General features: G+C 49.7%; 8 protein-coding genes across 8 annotated transcripts; 3 read left to right on the plus strand and 5 right to left on the minus strand.

Annotated features, from left to right (window-relative positions):
- Positions 1–169: 169 nt before the first annotated feature.
- Positions 170–4836, minus strand: AFUA_4G12680 (MRX complex DNA-binding subunit; the record flags this gene model as incomplete). The annotated part of the gene is made up of 5 exons (XM_746471.2): positions 170–178; positions 237–3926; positions 3978–4061; positions 4119–4209; positions 4811–4836. The coding sequence occupies 5 exons, from the start codon at positions 4834–4836 to the stop codon at positions 170–172; spliced, it is 3900 nt and encodes a 1299-aa protein (XP_751564.2).
- A 2473-nt stretch (positions 4837–7309) lies between these two features.
- On the plus strand, positions 7310–8543 carry AFUA_4G12690 (GATA transcription factor LreB; the record flags this gene model as incomplete). The annotated part of the gene is made up of 2 exons (XM_746470.1): positions 7310–8421; positions 8480–8543. 2 exons carry the CDS (start codon positions 7310–7312, stop codon positions 8541–8543), a joined length of 1176 nt encoding a protein of 391 aa, XP_751563.1.
- A 213-nt stretch (positions 8544–8756) lies between these two features.
- Positions 8757–10382, minus strand: AFUA_4G12700 (uncharacterized protein). The gene is made up of 3 exons (XM_077804662.1): positions 9857–10382; positions 9443–9742; positions 8757–9385 (listed from the first exon to the last, which is right to left on the minus strand). Exons 1-3 carry the CDS (start codon positions 10087–10089, stop codon positions 8980–8982), a joined length of 939 nt encoding a protein of 312 aa, XP_077660803.1. The 5' UTR covers positions 10090–10382; the 3' UTR covers positions 8757–8979.
- A 793-nt stretch (positions 10383–11175) lies between these two features.
- Positions 11176–12510, plus strand: AFUA_4G12710 (FAD-dependent oxidoreductase; the record flags this gene model as incomplete). Its single annotated transcript, XM_746468.1, has 3 exons — positions 11176–11523; positions 11574–11962; positions 12024–12510. The coding sequence occupies 3 exons, from the start codon at positions 11176–11178 to the stop codon at positions 12508–12510; spliced, it is 1224 nt and encodes a 407-aa protein (XP_751561.1).
- Positions 12511–12895: 385 nt separating this feature from the next.
- On the minus strand, positions 12896–14896 carry AFUA_4G12720 (metallophosphoesterase family protein; the record flags this gene model as incomplete). Its single annotated transcript, XM_746467.2, has 3 exons — positions 14668–14896; positions 13221–14596; positions 12896–13160 (listed from the first exon to the last, which is right to left on the minus strand). The coding sequence occupies exons 1-3, from the start codon at positions 14680–14682 to the stop codon at positions 12896–12898; spliced, it is 1656 nt and encodes a 551-aa protein (XP_751560.1). The 5' UTR covers positions 14683–14896.
- Positions 14897–15194: 298 nt separating this feature from the next.
- AFUA_4G12730 (putative Phosphoserine phosphatase) lies at positions 15195–16576 on the minus strand (the record flags this gene model as incomplete). Its single annotated transcript, XM_746466.1, has 8 exons — positions 15195–15352; positions 15411–15559; positions 15620–15922; positions 15988–16064; positions 16116–16129; positions 16191–16313; positions 16382–16429; positions 16558–16576. The coding sequence occupies 8 exons, from the start codon at positions 16574–16576 to the stop codon at positions 15195–15197; spliced, it is 891 nt and encodes a 296-aa protein (XP_751559.1).
- Positions 16577–16749: 173 nt separating this feature from the next.
- On the plus strand, positions 16750–18589 carry AFUA_4G12740 (tRNA (adenine-N(1)-)-methyltransferase). Its single transcript, XM_746465.2, has 4 exons — positions 16750–17046; positions 17111–17257; positions 17317–17387; positions 17448–18589. The coding sequence occupies exons 1-4, from the start codon at positions 16941–16943 to the stop codon at positions 18462–18464; spliced, it is 1341 nt and encodes a 446-aa protein (XP_751558.2). The 5' UTR covers positions 16750–16940; the 3' UTR covers positions 18465–18589.
- Positions 18590–18671: 82 nt separating this feature from the next.
- Positions 18672–21959, minus strand: AFUA_4G12750 (CCR4-Not complex 3'-5'-exoribonuclease subunit Ccr4). The gene is made up of 2 exons (XM_077804663.1): positions 20427–21959; positions 18672–20356 (listed from the first exon to the last, which is right to left on the minus strand). Exons 1-2 carry the CDS (start codon positions 21487–21489, stop codon positions 19167–19169), a joined length of 2253 nt encoding a protein of 750 aa, XP_077660804.1. The 5' UTR covers positions 21490–21959; the 3' UTR covers positions 18672–19166.
- Between the last annotated feature and the right edge of the window lie 2134 nt (positions 21960–24093).

Consider the following 24093-nt stretch of genomic DNA (forward strand, 5'->3'; position numbering starts at 1 on the left):
CGATATGTAACCCAAGATCACTTAGTTCAGTTAATAATATACGATACAATGAAAGCAGGCAACCATCAACGCAGGGCACTCGACCGTGTGTTGGCACCACCCTTGTTGAACCATGAAGCCGGAATCTGTTAATAGCATAAGGAAGCATTGTACGTGTTTTGACAGTAGATTACATGACCTAGAGCCTGTCAGTATGTGAGGGCGATATGAAAGCAACGCAGGTAATCATAACTCACCTCTGCAATGGACTGTCTCTCAATGATCGACTTCTGTTTCTCATTGCGGGAGACCCGGTAATAGTAATCACTGAAGTCGCCGCATTGCATATGCCGAAGGAACTCCTCATCGTGGGTAATCACAATAAGTTGAAAATTTGCCTGCTGTTGACGCGCCCGAATGATGTCGTGCAGGGACTCAGCGAGAGAGCGGATATTGTCCCGGTCAAGATTGGTTGTCGGTTCATCGAGTGCGATCAGGCCGCAATTGACGCCGAAACACTCTGCCAGGGCCAAGCGAATGATTATACTCGCGAGTACTTTTTGTCCTGCACTGCAGCGTCCACGCATATCCATCTCTGCGCCCGATTTGACCATGCAGACGCGATAGTTGTAGGATCGGTTTCCTTTTGCATTTTCGTTATCGGAGCGGATGAGGATCGTGTCAACATCCGTACCTCTGTAAGTCTTTTGCCAGAGCTCTCCGATGATCGCATTGATCTCCTCCATCTTCAACGAGTGGTACTTCATGATGGCTTTGTCCAAAGCACCTCCGTACCGAGCCAAATCATCAACAGCAGCCTTGGTAGTCTCTACCTTAATGTGCGCTTCCTTGTACTTCGAAGCGGCGTCTTTGTAGTCTGTGTTCCAATCCGCCAAAAGCTGCATCAACTGATCATCCTTGGACTTCATCTCTCCCATCTTGCTCGCTTGCTTGGCAGCAAGCGCGTTGTATTCGCGGGTTCGGCGCTCTGATTCCTCCTTGAAGCGGCTTCGGTCCACCTCTGCGTTCTGAGCAGCTAAGTTTTCAATTTCTGCGGACACCTCTGCTAGTGCTCGGGTCGCCTGGCGATATGTCAGGTTGTCGGAGTATTGGCGTTTTGTGTTCTCACTGTCTTTGAGTTGTGCCGAGATCTTATTGATTTCTTTTGTAATATTAGCCTGTTCCGCTTCAAGCTGGCTAATTTCAGCCTCGATCGTTTGGAGCTCGCGTCTACTACGCTCCAACTGACTCGGCCCACCCCGTTCGTTGTAAGAATCAATCTCCTCCGTCGCCAGATCCAATTGGCGTATGCGTTCCGACAGTTGAGATATGCCTTGCTGCATCTCCCTTTCTCGGGCCTCGACCCGCTGGCTGATATCGTCGTATTGAGCTTGGTATTTCAGCAACTCCGGTGTCAGCTCCTCGATATCTCTGTCAGCCTTTGTGATGGCTTCCCGTTGTTGGTTGTTGAGGTTTTTATATTCCTCAATTCGAGCAAGCAAGTCTGACTTTCTCTCTAGTTGGAACTTCACATTGTCAAGCTTGCTTCTAGCATCTCGGAGCTGCAATTCTAAGTTATTCATTTCAGTTCGTGCCTGCTCTCTATCATTTATGAGCTTGGACAAGGTTTTTTTCAGAGCTCTAGTCTTGTCGCCAATGCCGGCAATCTCCTCTTGGATGTCTTCCAGAGTACGTGTAGCAGTATTATCCTGCTGATTGGAGGACAGATCCTGGATCTGGGACCGGATAGTTTTAATTTCGCTCTCGTATCGCACGATAGTATTGACGGTTTTTGACAAAGCCTCAACGTCTCTCTTCTTTTCAATCTTCTCGCTGACGATCTTGTCATGATTCTCCAGTTGGTTCAGGAGCTCATCCCGCTGGAGAGCATACTGGTCTTCTTCTTTCTCCAGATCCGGAATCTCGGTTTTGGAAAGGCGAGTCCACGTATCGTAAGCTGTACTTACTGCACGGGCTGCGTCGAGTTCGGCTTCAAATCTTTCAACATCTTCCTCCTCCACACCAATCTGTGCTTTCTTCACCAAGCCCTCTAGTCGTTTCTGGAAGACAGTGAATTCTGCGTCGGCCCTGAACGCTCGTTGGCACAGTCTACAGGCTTTTACCTGCTTGGCAGTCTCAAGACAACGCATAAAGTAGTCGCCGAGTCCGGCACTTTGCTCGGCGTCCCTTCTAGCGACATCCAGCTGCGCTTGTCGTTGTTTGAGTGCATCGGGATACTCTTCGGGTTCCTCATTGATGGCTTCGCGAATTTCTGTGGCGCAGCTATTGAGCTCTTTCTGTCGCTGAGCCAGAGTCTTCTTGGAGGTCTTGAGGTTGAATTCGACCTGCTCCAGCTCCCTGTTGACGCCGTCACGTTGACTTTCGGCATTTGAGACGTTTCTGGTCTCCTCTTCCAGGACGCGCTGGAACTCTTGCTCTAGAGTGGCAGGGTTCCAGTTCGCACCGATGTACTTTGCAAGACGTTCGCCATGTGCGGCTTTCATAGTTTCCAAGCTGCGTTCTCGCTCTTTGAGTTCCTTCTTGAGATGATCTAACCGGGCAAAATCCCCAGCTCGCTTTGTGGCCTCAATCAATTCAGCATTGAGGCGGGCGCCTTCATCCTCGAGGGCATGGAGTTCTGAGTTCATGTCCTGAATCTCTTTGTCCAGAGAAGCCGACCGAGCACGATCTTTGGCGTGGTTTAGACGAGATGAAATGTCCTCAATGTTTGCTTCAACCGCAGCTTGGACGCCCTCGTCGACGTCAATTTCGTTGAGCTTTGCTTGATAATTGGAGGCTTCCTTGTCATTTGCACCAATTTGACGCTTGGCCGCATTCTTACTTTCCTGCAATGCAGATTTTCGCTGCCCAATCTCATTTAGAGTAGACTGTACTTCGCGTAGCTCCGTTTGCGCCTCACGCTTAACGCGCTCCAGCGCTTGATTTTGTTCCTTCAACAGCTTCCGAATCTTTCGCATGAAGTCGTCAATATCAGATTGATCCTGGATATTGTCAAAGCCTCGGATGTTATGACTGCGAGCAATTTCCCTTGTCATCCTCTGTCTTCTTTCTACCTGGCGCTCGAAGTTGGCTTTGTCATTTTCGTATTTTCCGTATTCGGCTTGTTTGACTCCCAACTTCTGACGGGCTTGCTCAATCCGGTCCTTGATCTCCATGTAGTTCTCCTTTTGAGCTTCCTCTTGTTGTTGGTATTGGAGCTGTTTGGACTCAAACTGTTCTAAATTCGATTGTAGCCACTCATCCGGATCATCAAGTTCAACAAGGTGCCTTTTGAGATTGTCAATTGTTGACTGTAAACTCTTTGCCTCGATACGCTTTCCTTCCAGAGTCCCTAGGATCTGAGCATAACTTTCAGACTCCTTCCAAGCTTTGTCGGCGAGTTCCGCAACACGGCGCATCTCTTGGGAGAGCTGATGAGTTTCAGCGCGGAGGGACTCAATCTCGTCCTGTAGCTTGATGGATCTTTTCTCCGCACGATCAGCTTTTTCTTTGTCTTCTTTGGCATGCTGTTCCATGATTTTGTATTTTGCCAGCTCCTCATTCTGCTTTTTCCGGAGGGCTTTGATATTGTCGATGGCTTTCGTATATTTCATAGCCTCAAAGATCTCATCAAATTTTTTCTTGAGCACCGAGGGCTCGCTCATGGGCCAAAGACTCTCATCCTGGTGGCAGAAAATGACGGAATCTAGGACAGCTCTCGAAACGCCAAGATACTGAGGCATGATTTGGTCCAGCTCTGCTACTCGGGATGAGATAGCTGTCCTTTCACCATCCTTGACCATCAGAAGCTGTCCCTCGAGGGTTTTCTGTTGTCTAGTGGTTTTCTTCACTGTAAGTTGTAGGCTCCGTGTAGCAACCATCTTCGCTCCAGATGTACTCTTGAAGGATAATTTTACTTGGGCAAGGACTTCTTTCTCTCCACAGAGCTGCGCAATAATTTAGTAACATTTCTGTAACAGGAAAGAGAATGAGGGTACCTTGGGGTCATGGATGAAAGCACCGCCCTTACTGTTGGGTGGGAGATCGCCGGTCGTAGCATATTTGAGGCACTCAATGATTGTCTGTATTCCCACTTAGCATAAACGACACTCATGAGCTGTCTGTTTGATGAAGCGTACAGTCTTCCCTGAGCCATTATAGCCAACGATCAATGTAAGAGGCGTGTGAAATTGGATGGTCTCGCTGCGGGTGTTGTCGAAGGAACGAACACTGAGAGAGAATCACCAATCAGTATATAAATAAAACTTTTGAGATAACCTTTAGTTTGAATGGACGCACCCAAGGATAGAAAGCTTGTCTATCTTCGCTATAGTTGAAGCAGGTCGTCAGTCTTTGTGCTTGGTCATCGAACTCCGCAACACTTACACCTGCCAAGCTTATCAGCTTTCAATGTTATTTCTGCCTGAAGCGCGCAGACTCACATTTTAATTTCGAGCACTAGAGTGCTACCTTTCAGGCTCTGAAGGTCTTCACAGGACGTCAAGCCACTATCCGCCCCAACACTGTCGGTGCATCCCAAGTCTAATCGAAGCTCGTTATCAGTATCGCCGCTTCTGCCTGCGCGTTAGACACGCGGAAAGGAAGCGCGAAATCACGTGATATGCGACAATGGCTGTACGAGCATGAAACAAAGATTACTACCTCTCGAGAGGTATGTCGCGACTTTATCTTCATTGTTCCCTGCAAGATTTCGTGCTTGAGATGGATGGCATTTGTCTTCTTTGGGGTATAAATGACTAGCATTTTGCACAGCGCCTGGCATGTCCTGGTTGAGAAGAGACAAACTACTTTTGCAATAATTGAGAGTTACTTGTTGAGCTTAAGTGACAAAATCATCTAGGGCAACGTCTACTAGAGAATGCTTGGGAGTGAAATAGTGGTGTGATTATATGGGTGGCAGGATGGGTGGAATTGTAGCTGTGAACGGCCATAGTAGTGACCAATTCATGATCTATGGGTAAAGTATGGAGCTTTACAATTTTCTCTCATGGTTAATTGACTCTTACTGGCACGCTGCATTTTTAATTCACTCCCGCTAGGGTCTCTTGGACATATATATCTAGGCGAAAACCATAAGAACAATTATTGTCTCTTTCGACTTCCTTTCCTCGGTCTCCTATTTTGCCTGGCTGACATCCACAACAAAACAAACTGAACGAGGACATGGCTGTTATCGATCAAATCCTGCTATGACTGAAAGCAGTGTACGTACTTACTTTGATAGAGACGTTTATCCTTTTGACCGAATCAATGCTAGGACGTGGATCCGGCAGAGCTGTCAAGACTCGTCCCTGAACCCGCACAGTGTTGAGAGGCCTGTGAATATAGTCTAGAACTGCATTTTAATCCAAGTTTTCGATCCAGTCATCAGCTATATTACACAGCCATAGGCAATGCATACTCGATATAGGAGAATAAGGAGCTCCTCAGTGTCCCATACCATGAGGGTAGCTGGGGACGCGCCGCTTCTTTTTGATAACGCAAAGCAAGTCAGGGGACGGCGAAGGGCAGTACTTCCTTCAACGAGATTGCTGTGTGTGAGGCAGCAAGTTTAGCTAGACTTCAACCCTAGCCCATGCTTGCCTGGTTTGAACCGCGAGCAATTCAGCTGGTTGGAACCCATCAGCAACTGCGGCCCCTCGCGTTGCCGCCATAATGGCAACCCTTTCCAAAGCCGGCTTTCGATAATCCCTCACACAGCTTGGACTCAATCGTTTTATGGATGTCATGTTCATCGACCCGCAGCGGATGGTAAACCAACTAATACGACTCGGAAACTTGAACCCTTCAGTATCAACTGTGGGTTGCACTAGATAAACCGGTCCTCTGCAAGCAGCGTGCCCGCCGCCGTGCAACTTGGAGTTGCGTAAGCTTTGTTTTCCTCCGTGTTAATGGTATGCCAGCCGTCTAGACGGCGGGGGCATACTCGGAAATGCTTATGACTTACCGGTGATTCTGCAGTGGTACGTCGTGTTTTTGATGTCGACAAAAAACACCTCAGTGGAGAGCTCTATAACTCACAGCTTTGCACAGCCGAATCCCTAGACGGCGGTGTTCGCCTGACCATGACCACGGTTTCCAACTACAAATTGTCGAATCCTCCGCAGGACCGGTTCTCTAATTCCCCTTGACATACCTGAGGCCGCGGGTCAACGTGATTCCCAATAGAAGTCCTGTATCAACAAAGGCCTTGCTGCTGCGGTGTATGCTCTCGTTTCGGACCTGCTTGACGACACACCTCTTATTTTTCGAGTGATTAAATAGATGGTCAGATGTCATCGCGATATGACAGAGAATTCCATTGTCAAATGCCAAAGCATTACGGTCTCCGACCAGAGCAGCGGATATCAACGAATTTCGAAAGTCTGGCATTCATCTGAAACTGGCACCTGGTGCTCAAGCTGCATCAAGGCGTGGAGTTTGTCGATGAGCCCTTTGAGAACCTTTTGTCCAGGCACTCCCTTCCAAACTTGTAGGCGTCTCGGAGTCGTTGATTAGCTGCATCGCGATGTAAGACGACTTCCAGTACCCTTCGCAGTCTTCGTTTTCAGGGTCGAACGACCTTGTCGCCCAGAAGAAATGAAATTCGACTTCGAAGAGATCGTCATCGGCTTTCAAAACGCAGGGAGAGGTCTTAGTGGAATGGATAATATCCAATCATGATCAAAGAAGAGAAGATGAACATATATTGTTCTCGACGTCCCAATAAACTGCTACAGAAATTTTGTCCAGGTAATCCTGCTGTCGCCCACTTAGGTTAACTAATATCAGAAAAAGTTTTAGTTCCAAGAAGTCATGGCGCCTATAACTTCGCTATTTTTTATCTTATCTGTTTTTCTGGTTTTCTAATATAGCCGGCCAAGCCCAACTTCTTTTATTCCCATTGAGTTTTTTGCCAACCATCTTCTGTTTTGCTTCTCTTCCCACAAATTTCTGTACAATCAGAGGACACCTGGGTGTACATTCCCCACAGTATCAACCAGCTGTCCTTTCTCAAAAGGTTCGAGAACTCCTCCCCTCAGATGGTAAAAGTGTCTATGCCAGCGACTGCAGCGCTGCAGGGCGTTACCGCTAAAATGCGGCCGTATACAGCGTCAACCGTGGTCATTTTCGGGCGTTGATCTCTCAGGTCCTCAAATTCCATATGGGATTCCGTCGTCCTTTTTCTGTGTATATCTTTTCCGTCTTTGAACAATCAGATTTTGCGAGTCACTTTACATTATCGGCACCTGTATTATCAGAACCCTCGCTCAATGTATTAAGTCGTTTATAGTGATAATCACTCCGCCCTTCCTGGTTCCGCGCGACCATGGAAATCGCTCCTCCGGAGTCGGACACTGTGAGATTAAACAAGACATACGCATTGCAGCACGAGAGAGACACTCAAGATACAATGGATGTGCAAACGGCTCCGCGGTCAATTCCTAGCACTGAAAGCAGCAACAATTATTCGAATGCCATTCTCCAAGATGCCGAACCGCAGCCATCTCTTGATGCCACTACAGAACAGGTTTGGGTACAGCGTGCCCTCGCCGAAATGACGGACATGCTCCTCCTCCTACGTCGCGATGGCACCGTTCTCTACGCTTCGCCATCCTGCAAGTGGATTACCGGATACGAATCAAAGCAGATCGAACGTGACGCCCTATCCCGCTTCATTCACGATGACGACAAATCCGTCTTCACCCGTCAACTCGAAGAGTGCATCGCCACGGCCCGTCCGCTCCGGTGCCAATTCCGCTTCTACAAGCCGAATAATACGTTTTGCGTCATAGACGCGCACGGTCATCCACATATCAAAAACGAGAATAACACCTGCAACGGTGTCTTCCTAGTCTGCCGGCCGTATCCCACCAAGAGCTCGGCGCTACTCGATTCCTTTCTCGAACACAAGATCGAAAACATCCGGCTAAATCAGCGCATCTCACAGCTCAGGGCGGAAGAGGAGGAAGATACAAATGCAAGTCGACAGACATACCTCAAGCAAATTTCGGGGCCCTCTGCCCAGCGCCAGAACTTGCCTCCATTCGGGTCCTACGATGCCACCGGCTCAGGCGAGGAGAACGAGTCGTCCGATACGGTCAACACCGATGATGGAGAACCAGGGTCGCTTCTTGAAAGCACTATGCGACAGGCACAAGACATGACCCACATCGACGGAATTGAGATGATGACAGGGCTGCGTTACCGCGAGGGCGAGCGGTCTCATGGTCTTAGCACGGGCATGCGCCAAGGCTGTCTCGTCAATTGCGATATTGATACGGCCACCATTGAGCAGCAAGTTCAGAGCGCACAGGAGATTGACCGAAGGAAAAGATTGAAGGGGGAGTATCTGTGTACAGACTGTGGGACCTCTGATTCCCCAGAATGGAGAAAGGGACCGGACGGTCCAAAGACCCTGTGTAATGCCTGCGGTTGTAAGTCGCCCCGACGCTACCCCTGTTGTTGCTCGACTGAAACTGACTGTTTTCCTCAATAGTGCGGTGGGCCAAGAAAGAGAGGAAACGTCAGGAATCAAACTGAGCATCAACCCTGGAATATAACGGCGAGTATCATCGAGTTTCCATGCTCCCTTTCTGCGAAGAGAAACCCTTGCGTTTCTTTCACTGGTTAACATATGCGGCGAACCTGACCGCCATCTCGTTGGCTTTGAGACATATATCAGCCTTACTCCCATCCGTGTGACAGGAGATAGTATAAGTATCAGGATATGGATCATATCTCTGTTTACGCTGAATGACTACGATCAACTAAACTGCAGCATCGATACCCGTCGCGATTTTTATCATCTAAGAAATGAGGACGGCGTCCCCTAGATAGCACATCGATGACTCGCAACCAGATCAATCAACAGAATTTTGATCGGAAGCATGAACGTACACAGGGGGATACAGCAGCAATCAACAATTTTGGTGAAAATTCACACTCAATAACCGTTCAAACATCCTATACACACTTCAACACGATCAAAATGCGATGTCACGTTTTGGCGGCCTTCTTGGGAGGCGGAGGGAAATACATCTGAGGTTGAGACTGGGCCGCTGCCCCAGTCTGGGCGTATTGCCCTGATGCGAGAGTCTCCGCCGACGACTCCTGCTGCACTGAGTGGCGGGGATTTGCACCACCGAAATATTCCCGAAGAGGTAGGTCTGATGAATTGTCTCCTCCTAATCGGTTGAAGGCAAGGCTGCGGGGTGTCATAGCAGGCATGCCCTGCGGTGGATAAGCTGGGCTCATCGGAATCATCGCGGGAGACTTGAGAACGGCTTCTTCATATTCCTTCCAGGTTCTCTTCTCTTCCGCCTTCTCTAATCGTTCCGCGCGCTCCTCCGGAGTCAGAACGCAGGAATGGATACTCAGGACGAACTCAACAAAGTAGAGGACGCTGTTTCTTCCGTTAACCGCAGCCTTGAGGGTTGACTCGCAGGGACATGGTACTCACATGATAATTATTGTGAACGCAAACAGGGCCTTGGACTGGCGACAGTAGTTGATATTGTTTTTATTCGCAGCGACGGTGCACTTCTTTGTGATGTACCACGGCGCACCGGGCTGCGGGTGCGCGGGATCCGACATATCAGGGCCGGCCTGGTACCGAGCAGAGACGATGTAGACTGCAACAAGACCCCCGTGGACAATAACCGACAAGGGCGGGTAGAACAGGCGAAGGAAGTGTATAGGGACTTTAGTGATCAGGAAAAATGTGCTTAAAACACCAATTACTAGATTGTAATCGGTGATGCTGCAGCCCCAGCCAGCGTCAGCGACAATCCTCTCTGGTTTTGGGACTAAATGAACAAGAAAGCTGGAGAAGAGAAAGAAGCAGAACGAAAGGCAAGCGACAAGAAAAACGTACAATTCGCTCCAGACCGTAGGCACCTTATAAGGCCGATAATTCGCAGCCGCATACAACTGCTCATCGGGGGAACTGTTGAAGCCGTTGTCTGCGCCATCCTGCCACAGCTTCGTCCGGTATAGATTGTGAGAAGCGATCCCAGTGAGTGTAAGGATAACAATGGTAAACGGCAGCTCTAGAGCCATCAAGTACAGAAGTACTTTGTGATAGCGATGATTCCGTGGAAAATACATGGCGACCGGAACCGAACACCTCGGGTAACTCAGGAAACGGTCAACCTGAAAAAGTCAAGTAGGAAAGAGCTAGACGTCGTCTTTATCAAATGTGTCGTCAAAAATAACAGTCCACTGGCGGCCAGACCGGCTGGCTGGGCGTTCAGTTCACTCGCATTGAAGCAACCGAACCACTCAACCAGAGGCAGAAGTCAGACAAGCAACCAACAGTCACAGAAAACGACTCCTAGACCAGCTGGACACACGGTTTAGATATGAACAAAGCCGGAAGCACTGTCAGACTAGCTACAGCGTACCTGAGGGGTCAAATATGGCCTACAGCGCACTCCTGTTGTCCATGGTGCCCTGTAAGCAGATCGCAGACCTGAAGAGGGGCACCAACCGCATCAACGATAAGAACCAGGAAAGTCGAGGATCAAGACATGCAAAAGGTTCTTGCTGATGCATCTGGCCAATGCTGGCGGGTTTGAAAGCGCCAGCACAGGCACAACGCCTGGGATCTATCGCCAATGAGGCTGCAGAACCCGCACATTGGCTGCCCGCCATCACATGCTAGTCGGTGTGACGAGGAGATCAGTCTGCATGCGCTAAGCGGGTGGCCTTAGCAGTAGTCTACGGAGTAGACCTGACGGGATGTGCTCAGAGCTAGTTGACCAAGTCAATTGGTTGCGAAACAGCTAGTTGTCTGTCGACCAGCAAAGCGCTAATAGAAGATCACGGGGGTGTCTGTGATGATGCATGCAGCATAGTCTAATTCTCATTATCCATTTTCATCATGCTTATTAGCATGACTAATGCAAACAAGCATTCATACTCATAGTTACCTACAGTATCGCATTGCAAAGTAAACGGATCTGAGACTGTCACTTGAACCATATGAGGGATAAGGAGGAATAGTGATGGAGGATGATTCTTGTGTGACCCGCATAGCACACGTCATACCACTCATCCATCATCAGAGGTATACTCGACATCGTACATTGTTGTTCTGACAAAGTCTCCGAGGTCAAAGCCTGAGATAGTCTCCGCGGATAATCTAAAAGAGAATAGATACTTGCCGTCAAACCCAGTAGGTCAAACATCCGAATGCAAACCCCCCGACTATTGTGGTGCCACCGACTCCACCGTTCACCAAACGCATCAAGCATCCTCGTCGCTCAGTCTCAGCGCGTGCCTTTTATTGCGCGGCTTCAACCGCTGTCACCTCACTGGTCTGTTCCGGGTGCGATCCGACGCCAGATGGATTACGCATCAACTAGGAAGGCCTCTGTGCCGCATCTGGTGCGCACAGCGGCAGAGCCCCGACAGAACCGCATGTATACCGTCCGGCTCTCACATATCGACGAGGTCAACCCGACTGTACGACTGATACAGCTGACAATTCCCCCTCATGTGCAGAGTTTGGAGGGGCAGGACGAGCGAGCTGATGGAGAGGTATCCTGTCTCGCAACTATGTTTTGTTTATATATATCTAACGATATCAGTCTGATCGACCACAACCACTTACGTTCCTACCGGGCCAGTGGGTAGACGTGCATATACCTGGCCTCGCCGACGCGGGGGGTTACAGCATCACCTCCACACCGGCAGATGCTCAGGTGCTTCCCTCGCCAGGAGCTCCCGTGGAGTCACCCACAGACGAAGAAACGGGCCTGCCGCCGATGGACCCGCGAGGCAGAGCACCGTACGTAGAACTAGCCGTGCAGCACGCCCCGTCCAATCCAGCCAGTGCATGGCTCTGGAGACCCAAGGACGAGATCCAGGGACAGGAACTGAGCATCCGCATTGGGGGCAGTTTCGTCTGGCCCCCATCAGGAATCAACCTCGATGAAACCAAGAGGGTGCTCTTCATTGCAGGCGGAGTTGGTATCAAGTATTGCCCCTCTACAAGTCACGAATCACACATCTGGAAGCGTTTGCTAATCATCGCCCAGCCCCCTGATGTCCATACTATCACATCTGAACAACAACGACGACGGAACAGCTCTACACCATCAGCACTCCGACATCCACTTCTTCTACTCCACCAAGATCCCCCGGTCTGCAGTCCCGTCCCTCCCTGAGAAAAGCCCCCAGGCGTATCTGGACCAAATCCTCTTCCTCTCGCGGCTTCGCGAGATCATTCGCTGCCAGTCAGAGTCGGGCCGCCTGCGGATCTCTTTACGGCTCTTCCTCACTAATCTCCACGATGACTTCGCGCCACTTCTGTCCGAACCGCAGCAGGATCTGACTATTTATGCACGAAGACTGCAACCCGATGATCTGCGGAAGGCGCTCCAAGGATCTGATGGTATCATTAGGCCTGAGGAGACCGTCTGCTATATATGTGCGCCTCCCAAGATGACAGATGAAGTTGCAAGTACTCTTCGAGATTTGCTTCGAGATGGCAAGGAGCGGGTATTGTTCGAAAAATGGTGGTGATCAAGTTATTTTTTCCATTCGTAAGATGTGGGAGAGGTGTATTGAGGCAAGGCATGCTAGCGCTGCAACAATCGCAAATGCTCTAAATAAATATTGCTGCAGACTGACATCCTTGGTCCTCTGCTCAATGATGAGATAATTCAGATCCATGCTAACCTGCCTTCTCAACTCATTATATAATAAGGTACAAAGACTGCAGGGGGAAAAAACGCCGAGGTAGCAAGATGCAAACCATAGACAGCGTATCTCTCCCGGGATATCAAGGGATGAGAGCGTCGATTCGCGTGGTTGCGAAGTGGTTTCGAAGCCACATTAAAGAACACTCCGTGACAGAAGCGGCGAGTTAATAAAGAGAGATTGACACATGTACAAGGACTCAGAACGCTCAATGGTGTTCGTCAGGTCCCTTCACTGCGCCTCCGTCAATGATCATCATTTCGTCAATTTTGGCCTCTACTTCGCCGTATTCAAGTCGCTTGTACGTCACAACACGGCCGGGGTTCATGTCAAAATCATAGAATCGGACGCGACGGACATAGCCACCATAACCTCCGTAGCCTCCAAAACCAGCACCGCCTCCGTAGCACATCCAGAGAGACGGCTTCTGGTCTCGGTCTTTGTTAAGCATGCAGTAATCATTAACATGATCGCTAGTAATAAGTTAGCAACCAGCACACAGGTCGCTCCCGACCATCAAAAACGGTACTTACTGTCCGCAGCTCACGAACAAAATTCCTTCCTCTTCTAGAGCGTCTTTGAAACCAGAGTTGAACCCCGGTGCGGTGGGAGCCTCCGACCAATTTCCTCTATAGTAATTCGAGGAGTCACGGTATTCTGGAAGCGGAATATGAATAAAAGCCATGTTCATGTGCATGTGACTGTATTCATGGTGTTTTGTTTTGAGGCTTTGCGCTGTGTTTTTGAACCACCGAATCTGGCTTGGCTTGATCCAATCGTAGCCTCGGAACTGACGTTCATCAGGAGAGTAGGAGTGGGAGTCGAGCAGGTACAGAGTCAAAGCCGAGTGCGCGGTCGTCCCACGACCGAGAACTTCGACAATATAATTTCCAACCCCGTCCACATCTTCAGGGCCGGCGGTCGACAAGGAGTAAGGAAGGTCTTCAAGAATGGTCATAAGCTGTTCTCGACTAAGGTTGCCTTCGTCGTCGTGATTGCCAAATATGGCTGCGTACGGTATCTTGCGGTCGACAAGTAACTTGACAGACTTGAAGAGCGCACTCTGAGCATCTCTCGAAGTTTCACCGTTGACTTGGTCACCGCTCAGGACAACAAAATCAGGCTTCTCCTCATCGAGAAGTCTTTCCACAAACTCCAGGGTCCGAGGATCCGCTTCACATTTGCGACCGGGCACAGGCTCGACCGGAATTGGGTCTCGACACACTCCAAGTCCAGTGCTCAGATGAAGGTCTGCTAGTTGCATGATTTTAAATTTCCCATTCTCATTAATGCGTGGAGTGGGCTTCTTGGTCTTTGGTGGGTCTCCCCTTCGAATGCTGATGCGGGCCTCCAACTCCTCCGTCTTGCTATCCAGCAGCAGCGGAGTGTCTTTCACCTCCCAGCCCACACGTGGATCAACCGCGTCCGCGCCGAACAAGACATCGATCGAGGTGATCGCTTTCTGCGAGTCACTCGCATGGCGCTTGGCCGTCCGCTTCAGCCAGATGCCACCTGGCCTCTGCTCCCATTCAATTTTCTCTCCATGTGGGTCATTCGAGGATTGCGGTATCAGCCGGCTTATCTTCAAGTCGATCACCACCTTGTCAGATGCGAGGAGTTCCTCTTCCTTCTTCCGTTGGAATTGTACGTAAGCACTGGATGTCCACCCAGAGCGCAGATATAGGTCCTTTTCAATTCTAGACCATGCCTTCGGGTCAACTTTGCAACTGGAAAAAATGCTGATGGAAGAGCATGTAACCACGGTCACATCGGTAACGACGTAGCCAGCATAATGCGTGGGAAGGTGGCCATGGATGGACGCCGGTAGCACACGGAATTTGTTATCTAGAATCACCACAAGGAGCAATGCAACTGCGGCGATGATAGCGAGTTGCACGCCCGTCCGAACCTATCAACATTGAGAATGTTAGCAGCGGCAACATGAAAATAACCGACTTTCAACGAGCAGATATTCCATACAAGTCGGCGAGTCATGTTGATGAAAGAAGCCCCTGGAGATCTTCGAGCGGATGGTAAGTCGCTGGACGCTCAAGCATGATGGGGCACACAAGACTATAAGATGAAAGTAGGCCACACCATGGACATCGTCAGTCCATCTCAAGGGGGCCAAATCTGGGGATGGAAGAGTCGATTGTCCAAGCCCCCCGTATTTGTAGCACTAGGAAACTCGAGACCGGAAGGCGGTCACATGTGAACTAAAGTTTAGTGTTACCTCTTGGATTTTCGGCTTCGAAGTCCCTGATCCGCGGGCCCTCCTTGATCTAAGCCTATTTGAGACTGCCTCGATAAAGCCTTCCTGGATGGCGAGTCATAGTCGTCCCAGCACTTGTTCGATAAATCTTAGGCAGTAACCTTCTATATAGCTTATCTTTGTCTATATATGTATAGATAATATCGGAGGATATTTCCCCTTGTATAATGAAGATCCCAAACCAGCCGAAGAAACCCAACGTCTCCCAAATCTATACAGCGTCGGTGGAATCATCTCAATTGCCCTGCTCATGCACCTTTTTCAATCCTTCTTCAGCCACTTTCTTCAGTGATACTTTCCCGCTCAGAATGTCTTTTGTAGTGTCCAGGATCGTCTCCCAGCTTTCGAACGTGGTGAATGGCATTCCTTCCCGCTCGCAGTAGGTCACCAGATCTAAACTGTGATCAGCAGCGTACTCGTAGATCGAAGGTCCATGGGAATTCCGGCTTACCATGGCCCTTTTTAGCAAAGAGAAGGTCAGTCTCTGCGGCAGCAGACAGATCGGAGACACCATCGCCAGCATAGAGCAAGGTAGGCCGCTTGTCTTCTGGCAATGCGGCGTATGGCTTGATCTCTAAGGATTTGTCATGTCCGAAATGACTATTGAAGGTGCAAGTTAGGCTCCAAAAGCAATACAATAGGACTCTTCGATATTCTTACCTGTCATCGTGGTACTTGATTTTCCAACCGCCTACAGTGTTGATGTCCTTGCCGTCGCGGCTCTCCACGTCGTTGGAAACAATGTGCAGATGGCTTCGAGGCTTGTGTCCCAGCAATGACTCGAACAAGGCACTAATGATGGGCTTCATCCCCGATGACAAAACCACAATTGGGACGTTGTTTTCCTCGGCCCAGTAGTAGAACTCGATAAAGTGGGGGTCAAGTTTCATGTTCTCCTGGAGGATCTCGATGCACTTGTCGAAAGGCGTCTTGACGCTGTCCAACATATCGCGGAAGGCATCACTGTAAACAATTGAAGAAGTCAGGGGACGCCTTCGCTGGGAACAATGCCTTGCAACTGCACATACCGGAAGCTAGCTTTGCCGTGAAGCACATCGTAATTCCCTTGGCGACGTTTTTCTCGTCCGTATCCGAGATTGTCGGTCTGAATATATTAGCCTGAGACGCCAGATCAGATTTCACGCCAGAAGTTTACCAGAAAGTCATTGCCTAAGATTAATGGCGAACAATTAGCCCCTAAATAGCATAGTTCAGAGCCGGGTGTGCTTACTATCTGCCAGTGTAATGGTCCCATCAAAATCAGTAAAGAAAATGATTTTGGGATTGGTCTGCATATAAGGGAGTTCGATGGAACCCATGGTGACAATAGGTAGCCCTTGAGTACGACGAATGGCTGAATACAATCAGAATCAATGGTAAGATGCTAGCTCAGTGATGCAAATGATGTCAATGGAGACTCACTGGATAGGGAAGTTAAAGGCACGTATTGGCTGGTGATTGAGTGCAGGGCTAAAGAATGCTAGGTTTCTTAGGATAATAGATGGCCCGATGGACTGAGAACAGGATTCAAAAGAACTGAAAGAGAGTTGTCCCATGAATCATACCGTGGGGGTGATCAACAGTTATCTACTCCGTACTGAGTACTGCCCCGCGCATCGGTCAGATGCAACTAAACTCGATTTGATCCGACCTCTTTACTTTACCTGCTTCAATGTTCGAACTTAAGTACCATAAGGTACTGGTAAAAGAATTTGGCATGGTCACTGGGTGGTTTTTCGATGCTTTTCTGGGCCGATCAATGCGGAGGTACCGTATTGGGGCGATGGAACCCCCCGTCCCCACGCGCCCCTGTTTTTGATAAGTGGACAGATAGAGAAATGCCGATAGCAACAAGTCCGATAACCGTCGAAAGTTTTGATTTTTGGCCATTGCCAAAACCTTCATCGCCATTGAACAACGATTTTTCTCGATATTTGACCTATTCTTCTTGATCCCCTCTACTATCAGCAAGCATTGTTGGATGGCTCGTCTTTTTCAATCTCTGCGCCGAGCCTTGGGGCTGACTCCCTCTAAGCCCGTTCCAAAATTTTCGGGGTCAATCGACACGAACTTTTCTTATTTTAGAGGTACAGATCATTCCAGAAAGTCAGTGTCTCTTGTGCCTGTGTATGCTGACCAATGTCATGTTAGAGGGCGACAGGGTCGTTGTTCATGGCAAAACTCCATCATTAACGAAGCCCCTTCGAAGAGGGCAGAAGACCGATGTGCGACGAGGAGTTCTGGAACACGATAGCATCATTGGTCAGCGAGTGCGAGATCTTGTAAAGGCGCACAAGGGTAGATCCTTCTATTCTTGACCACAAGGAATATAAAACTGATTCCCCGTCGCAATGCAGGCCCTGACTACCGACTCAGCCTTCCGACCCTCGACGAATATGTCTCCATGACACCGCGACTGGTTACACCAGTATGAGATCAATTGCCATTGCTCTTTAGTACAAACCCCTACTCACGAACGTCCCAGTAGATCTATTCCGCAGATGCCAACTTGATTGTCTCCCTCCTTGATATCCACGTCACCCCCCCAGCAGAAGGATCTCAGGAACAGCCGCCATTGGAAATCCTCGAGTCCGGCACGGGTCATGGCTCCCTAACTCTGCACCTCGCGCGCGCGATCCAAGCAGCCAACTCAGTTCCACCTCCTCTCCCACCGAAGTCTCAGATCCAATACCTGCAGGGACGACCGATCCGCCCCGGAACCGACGCGGAAAAGGCAGACCCCAAATCAACCAGCAACACCATCCAAGAATCACCAGACGGATTCGTCGAGCAGCAAACTGAGCAACAACAACAGCAGCAACAGCAGCAATGGGACGCCTGGCGCGCCCACCGACGAGCCATCATCCACACCGTAGACGTGTCCCCCAAATTCTCCGCCCACGCCGAAAAGATCGTCCGCGGGTTCCGCCGCGGAATCTACGCCGGTAATGTCGACTTCTACGTCGGCCACGTGGAGAACTGGATCGCAGAGCAGAAGAAAGTCCGCGCGTCGAGATCCCTTCTCTCGAGCAGCCCCACAGTCGAGCCGTTCCTCTCCTACGCTATCCTCGACATGCCCTCCGCGCACCTGCGCATCCCCCACGTCGCCCCCATCCTGAAACGAGACGGCATCCTAGTCGTGTTCATGCCAAGCGTGACCCAGGTCGGTGACTGCGTGGACCTCATCCGGCGGGAAAAGCTCCCCTTCATCCTTGAGAAGGTTGTGGAGCTCGGCTCCGGCATTAGCAGCGGTCGGTTCTGGGATGTGCGGTTTGCCGTGAAGAAGTCGCGTGCTGACCCGTCTTCGTGGACTGAGGCCGCGGACTCGGCAGAGACCGAGGAAGACTCTTCTGACGCTGCCATAGAAAATGTACCTGCCGCTCCTGAAGGAGCTGCAAGGCAAGATGATAGCGTGCTGGTCTGCCGGCCTAAAGTCGGGACCCGGATCGTGGGCGGAGGTTTCGTCGGCGTGTGGAGAAGGATAGAAGATTCATCGAGGGAGTAGCCTGTTTTTCCTGTTTCTGGGTGAGGAACATGTCAAGATACCCATTTGTGACGGATATTGCATTCCATCCCTATCATCCTCCTGCGTTGTACAATATACAGCTAGAAACGTATCCTATCGTCATTCCTTACTTGTTTATAGGTTGTAGGCGGCAAAACACCATCAACCCATTTAGGGAATCTCTCACATATCGCTACAATCATACCACCGACTGATAATCCAAACAGTGGCAAGCCAGTCCTCTGGCTTCGAGAGGCCACGGCATTTATTCACGAAGTAGCGAAATCAAAGACGTACACGGCAACGATGAACCCCATTCGCCTAGACTGAAAAGAAAATGACAGGGCGATGTTCTCCTGCTACCTCAAGCCATTCGCTGCCTATGGCGTCGATCGTGACTAGGCACGGCTGAGTTGACCGTGAAAGCACTCATGAAGACAACAAAGGCGCAGAAGATCCAGGAGTAGAAAGGATACCGCGCAATGGACTAATTTCCAAGAACATGACAGGCGAGTTCAATTGATCAAGTGCCCTCCGTTGACAGCAAAAGCAAGGAATGTAGCCACAGGAAATGTAGAAAACGACAGAGCAAAGCAAATAACAACACCAGAGATACACGAGAGGACCCCAAAGTTTCCGTAAGAACAAGACAAACCGGCTACACAAACACCAGTCTCATGACGTTCAACATGCTCCGTTCCCTCAATTCCGTTGCGGCCCAAAGTCCGCCTCCACAACCTTACCCTTTTTCCCTTTAACTGTAAACTCCGCCAGCAATGCGATATGATCACTTGGAAAATGATAATTGGGGAATCCGGGCACCCTCTGTAGATAGTCTTTGTCCACCTCTCCGAGTAACGCCGAAACATGAAGTGAGTTTGAAGAATACCAGATATAATCAAGGATATCTTTAAAGTCTGGCGTGTAGTTCGTGAAGGGAAGTTCGCCAATAGCTCCATATGCGGACTTTAGTTTGAAGGGGTGCGTCATACCGACTTTGCTGAGATTGCCGTAAAGACGCTTCTCCAAATCTGGGTGCTCCTCGTCGAGCCGGCCGTGCGCAATCAGATTGTATGCTGCGGATCCCGGAGACGAGTTCAAATCTCCACACATCAGGAGAGGGATCTGATCGCCACTAGCATACTGCATGGATGGCGCCGGTTCCTCCAGAGGTGGTGTTTCTGATTGGCCCTCCTCTTTGGAGAATCGGAAAGCCGCCTTGTCGGTGCACGGCGGCCATTTGGCATATGTCTCCGATAATTTGGTGAGTTCTTCCATCAGAATAGCCGTCTGAATCAGTTTCACATCCTTGAATGCTGGGTCCCAGTAGAGATGAGCATTCACGACAATGAACCGCGCACCGGTCTGCCTGTTTTCAAGGAACACGACAACCGCAATATGATCCTTCTGCCAGAGTCGGTTATAGATGTCGTCTTGACCTTTTGCATCTGGGCGCCGCACGGCTGTCTGGCCAAAATTGATCAGCTGTTTGTCGAGAAGGATGAACTTGCTGCCCTTGAAGAAGGTGGCACATCCATCCACGCATTTGGCGTCCTCCTCCTGCATGCCCATAGCCCTTCCCCGTGGCCAGTAAACACCCTTGTAATCATTGTAAGCCAGTTGTTCCCGGAAATACTCATTATAGCTTCCTTGGTCGATTTCCTGAAGACAAATGATATCCGAATCGTGAGACCTGAGCTCGTTCAAGATGAGCTCCCTTCTAAACTCCCAGGAAAGTACGCGAGCTGGAGCGTAGCCGTAGTGTGACTGAGTTGCGGAGGAATCACAGAGTGTGTTGTATGACAGGACAGTAACTTTGTCAGTACGATGGTTCGAGGAGCTGGCGGTTTCGTCGAGGACAATCCAGTCCCGGTCCGGGGGTGGGAGGTGAACTGCCATCAGCGTCAGTGGTGTTGTGCAAGAAAAAAAAAATGCTTAAAAAACATCTGCAATCCTACTAACCTGGCATCTCTTCCTTGAGATATTTGATTAAAGCCTTGGTACCCTCTTTCATGATGTGAGACTTCAAGACATCATTCAGTGGGTTGCCCTCAACGCCCAGTGTTTCCAGCCTGTAGAGGTAACCCATCTCGTAAGGAAGAGTGCGGATATTGTTGTCGAACAGGTAGAGCTTCTTCAGATTCGTGAGCATGCCGATCTCCTCTGGAAGCTCGGTGAGGTCGTTGCCTGACAGGTCCAAGTGATTTAATTTCCGAAGCTGCCCGATGGCCGGTGGGAGGGCCTTCAGCTTGTTATGATTCAGGTACAATTTCTCCAAGAAGATATAGTTGAACAGAGACGTGGACAGCGCGCGCAGTCCCTGTCCGCCGAAATCCAAGGCGTGCCAACCTTGCCGTGAAGATGCCTTGGCCTTGACCACTCCGTTCTGCCCATCAGGAACTTGTTCTTGTGTCTCCGGTTGGCTAGGGGCAATCTGGATGCCCTTGGCTTGTTGCGCGACAGATCGGGCATGATAGTGGGGTGAGCTGGCCTGCCGTGACTCCGCGGCCAACTGAAGTTGTTGCTGCCAGTGCTCATTCATCGATTCGTCAATATCCTCGTCAACATTAGTGTGAGCCCCATTTTGGATGTGGCTTGGGGTAAAGTGGGGAGTCGCGGAAGCCAATGCCCCGCTCGAGAAGTTGTGTTGGTGGTTGATGTTGTGTGAAGCTTGATTGTGGTGTGTGTGGTGATGAGGTTGCTGTGTATGGTGCGGGTGATGGCTCTGCGACTGAAACTTGGGAATCTGCATGCCAAACCGCTGATGGGCTTGGCCACCATTCATCATGACATGCTGCCCTTGATGAGTCTGGCTGTACATGTTGAATGGATTGAGCGCCGTGACTTGACCGAGAGGAGGAGATCGGGAAGGTGAGGGAGTATCGTGGTTGAACTTCAGTCTTCCAGTGGGTGAATTCGTCCCGGTTCGTGCGATATGTCGTTGGTGAGAGTGCTGCTGTGGTTGCGTTTGAAAGAAGAACTGCCCGGCCCCAGGCTGCTGGAACCTGTAGGTACCATCTGCCATTTAACGTGGCAGATGAAACCGTGAGCGGGTTGCTTGAAGCGAGATTGTGAAGATGCTCCGAGTCGACGACGCAGGGCTGAGAGTAACAGAGAGAGAGAAGGGAGGAGTCGAGGATCGAATAATGCGGTCTCTCCTTCTCTTCAACATGGGGTCCTGAAGCGGAACCACCCCCTAGATAGTCCTTCCGAAGTATTGACTGCAGCGGAATTCACCACGAACAGTCTCCTTCCTGTCTCTAGTATTCGCTAATCAGCCGACCGAGCAAGCGATTGTCAAACGATAGGGGCGGGAGAGCGGGCGGGCGAGCGAGTCACAAGCGCTTAGGGAGGAGGTCCCGGGCAATGAGCCTGTACCCGATGGCTATGAAAGCTCTAAAGTGTGAAATGGACCAAGGAGGTCAAAAAATGCGAACAAGTATTCTTATCGATTGATGAAGTAGAAGCATGAAGGGTCTGGTCGAGATGGCAGTCTCGTCGCCTTGATGCTGCGAAGTGGTTTGCATCGAAGGCGGGAGTCGTACGGTCACGTGATGTTATGCTCAAAAACATGATTCGCCAACAATGACAGAGCCAAGACCAACCCAATACGCCAAATCTCCAGCTTTCCCCTCGACACTTGGTTTCAGATCTTTGAAATAAGATCGCATCAGCGCCTATATTCATTTGTTCCTGGGTTTTTCCAGGTCGTAAAAGCAGTTGAGTCGCACATATGGCTTACTGAGATGAAAGTGATGGACCGAGGCCGGTTCCGCATCGAAGACTCCGGACTTGTGTTACACTCCATACGCCCTCGATTTTTGTTCACTATGCTGGCGAAACACCTTCTGGAGGGCGGAAATGTGACTGTCATCCTAGAAGACATGCTTATCAATACGAGGAATAATCTGATAATTCAGCCTCATTATCCAAGCATACATGTTGTACGATGTTGTAAACATCCTACTATATCTTAGCCTCTTCTGTGTTCCAGTACACCGTCGTGAGCTCCTTAAAGCGCTTTATACTCGGTCGACGTTGCTTGGTTTTACCTTTTGCTTGGGACAAGGGCCCCAGTGCACCAACATCAGCCATCAAGAACAGAGGCGGATCTACTATGCTCAGACGCCGCCACAGGCACGGCTTCACCGTAGTACTCTCTGACCACGGATATACTTGCCTCGTCTTCAGTGTCACATGAACAAAAGAGCATCTGTACTACTTGCAAGCTGCACAGGTCATAAGTTTACTATTATGCGAACTTGCTTTGCAGAAATGGAGATACGGTCGGACTTTTGCCAGTTGTGAATCTACAGCTGCGCGTGGAAGGATGTACGAGACAACTGCACTCGAAGGCTGCAGCTGATATCAAGTCCGGAAATGGGACGCCATAATCTGACTGGATGGTAGATATAATGGATAAAGACACCGTGCAGATGGCGTAGTCAGCGGTTGGATCATTGTATCAATGACAAAAAAGACAGATAACTATCGCACATATTTGACGACAGGTCCATTGTTAGCATTGAAATCAAGGGATAGCAGAAACTATCATGATTAAGGAGACGAGGACAATCCGAGTCGTCAGTCGTCAGTCAGCTATGTTGATCGCCAATAGTATGCCAAGACAAGTCAAGAATTGGAGAAGCATTCTTCATCACAATGTCTGCCTCGAGATAGGGGGAATCGTAACCCCGGCATACAGTCCATGGATCCTTCGAAAAGCTTTCTATTTCAACCTTTTGTTCTAAGCCCTTCAAGGCTACGGAGCAGATGCCCGTAGGAGCTACCAATATGTCTGAACACCTAGGTGCTGGTGTTGGCGACTAGTGCACGGAGTACTCAGTACACACCCTGACCTGTGCAGGCACGTGTCCTTATTGCAACGGACCGCCACCCGAAGGTTCCATCTGCAACAGCTCATTCGGAGCCTGTTCGCCGTTTTCAGCACTGTTGGATAGATACATCAGATAGAGGTGTCAGATTTTGCACCCATCTGTCACCAGATGATACTTCCTTCTGCACCAAGATGCAAGTAAGCTACAAAAACCCATCTTATCACATGAAAGTTATAAGACATTGGACTATTGTACTTCTTTCGTATTTGTCTCTCCTGGACTTTCCTCAGGCACAAGACGGGGACCATCGAGATTTCCAATGAGAACTAATAACCTGAGCTAGAGCCCACTAGTGTGACTAGACTCATGTAGCCTGTACCGTACCTACGTTAGCCTGGCCGGGAACACAGACCAAGGAGTGTTCTGGTTGGGCTGGGTGTCCGTTACAGTTGGCAATCTGCATTACGAATTTCCGTCTTGGGTGAGAAGTTGGCTATATGCTTTGAATAGAACATTGTTATTATACAAGGGGAAAAAACTTTTTTGCTGGAAATCTCTATTTCTTAGTTCAACAGCCATTCATCATCGAGGTCCGGTTCGGACCATTTCTCTTTATGAGATAGTTTGGAGAGGTAGTATTACCCGTTTGAGAACGTTGTGCACCAGACTGGGTAACATAATGTAGTATCAATCATGGGATGATCACTATTGCCGTTCCATTGTTTCATTTTGTGTAACATGGTCGGTGCACCTGCATCTGCAATCAACACAGTATTTGTGTAGTAGTTTGT

The sequence above is a fragment of the Aspergillus fumigatus genome, chromosome 4, assembly GCF_000002655.1.
Source record: "Aspergillus fumigatus Af293 chromosome 4, whole genome shotgun sequence".
Classification (NCBI taxonomy): domain Eukaryota; kingdom Fungi; phylum Ascomycota; class Eurotiomycetes; order Eurotiales; family Aspergillaceae; genus Aspergillus; species Aspergillus fumigatus.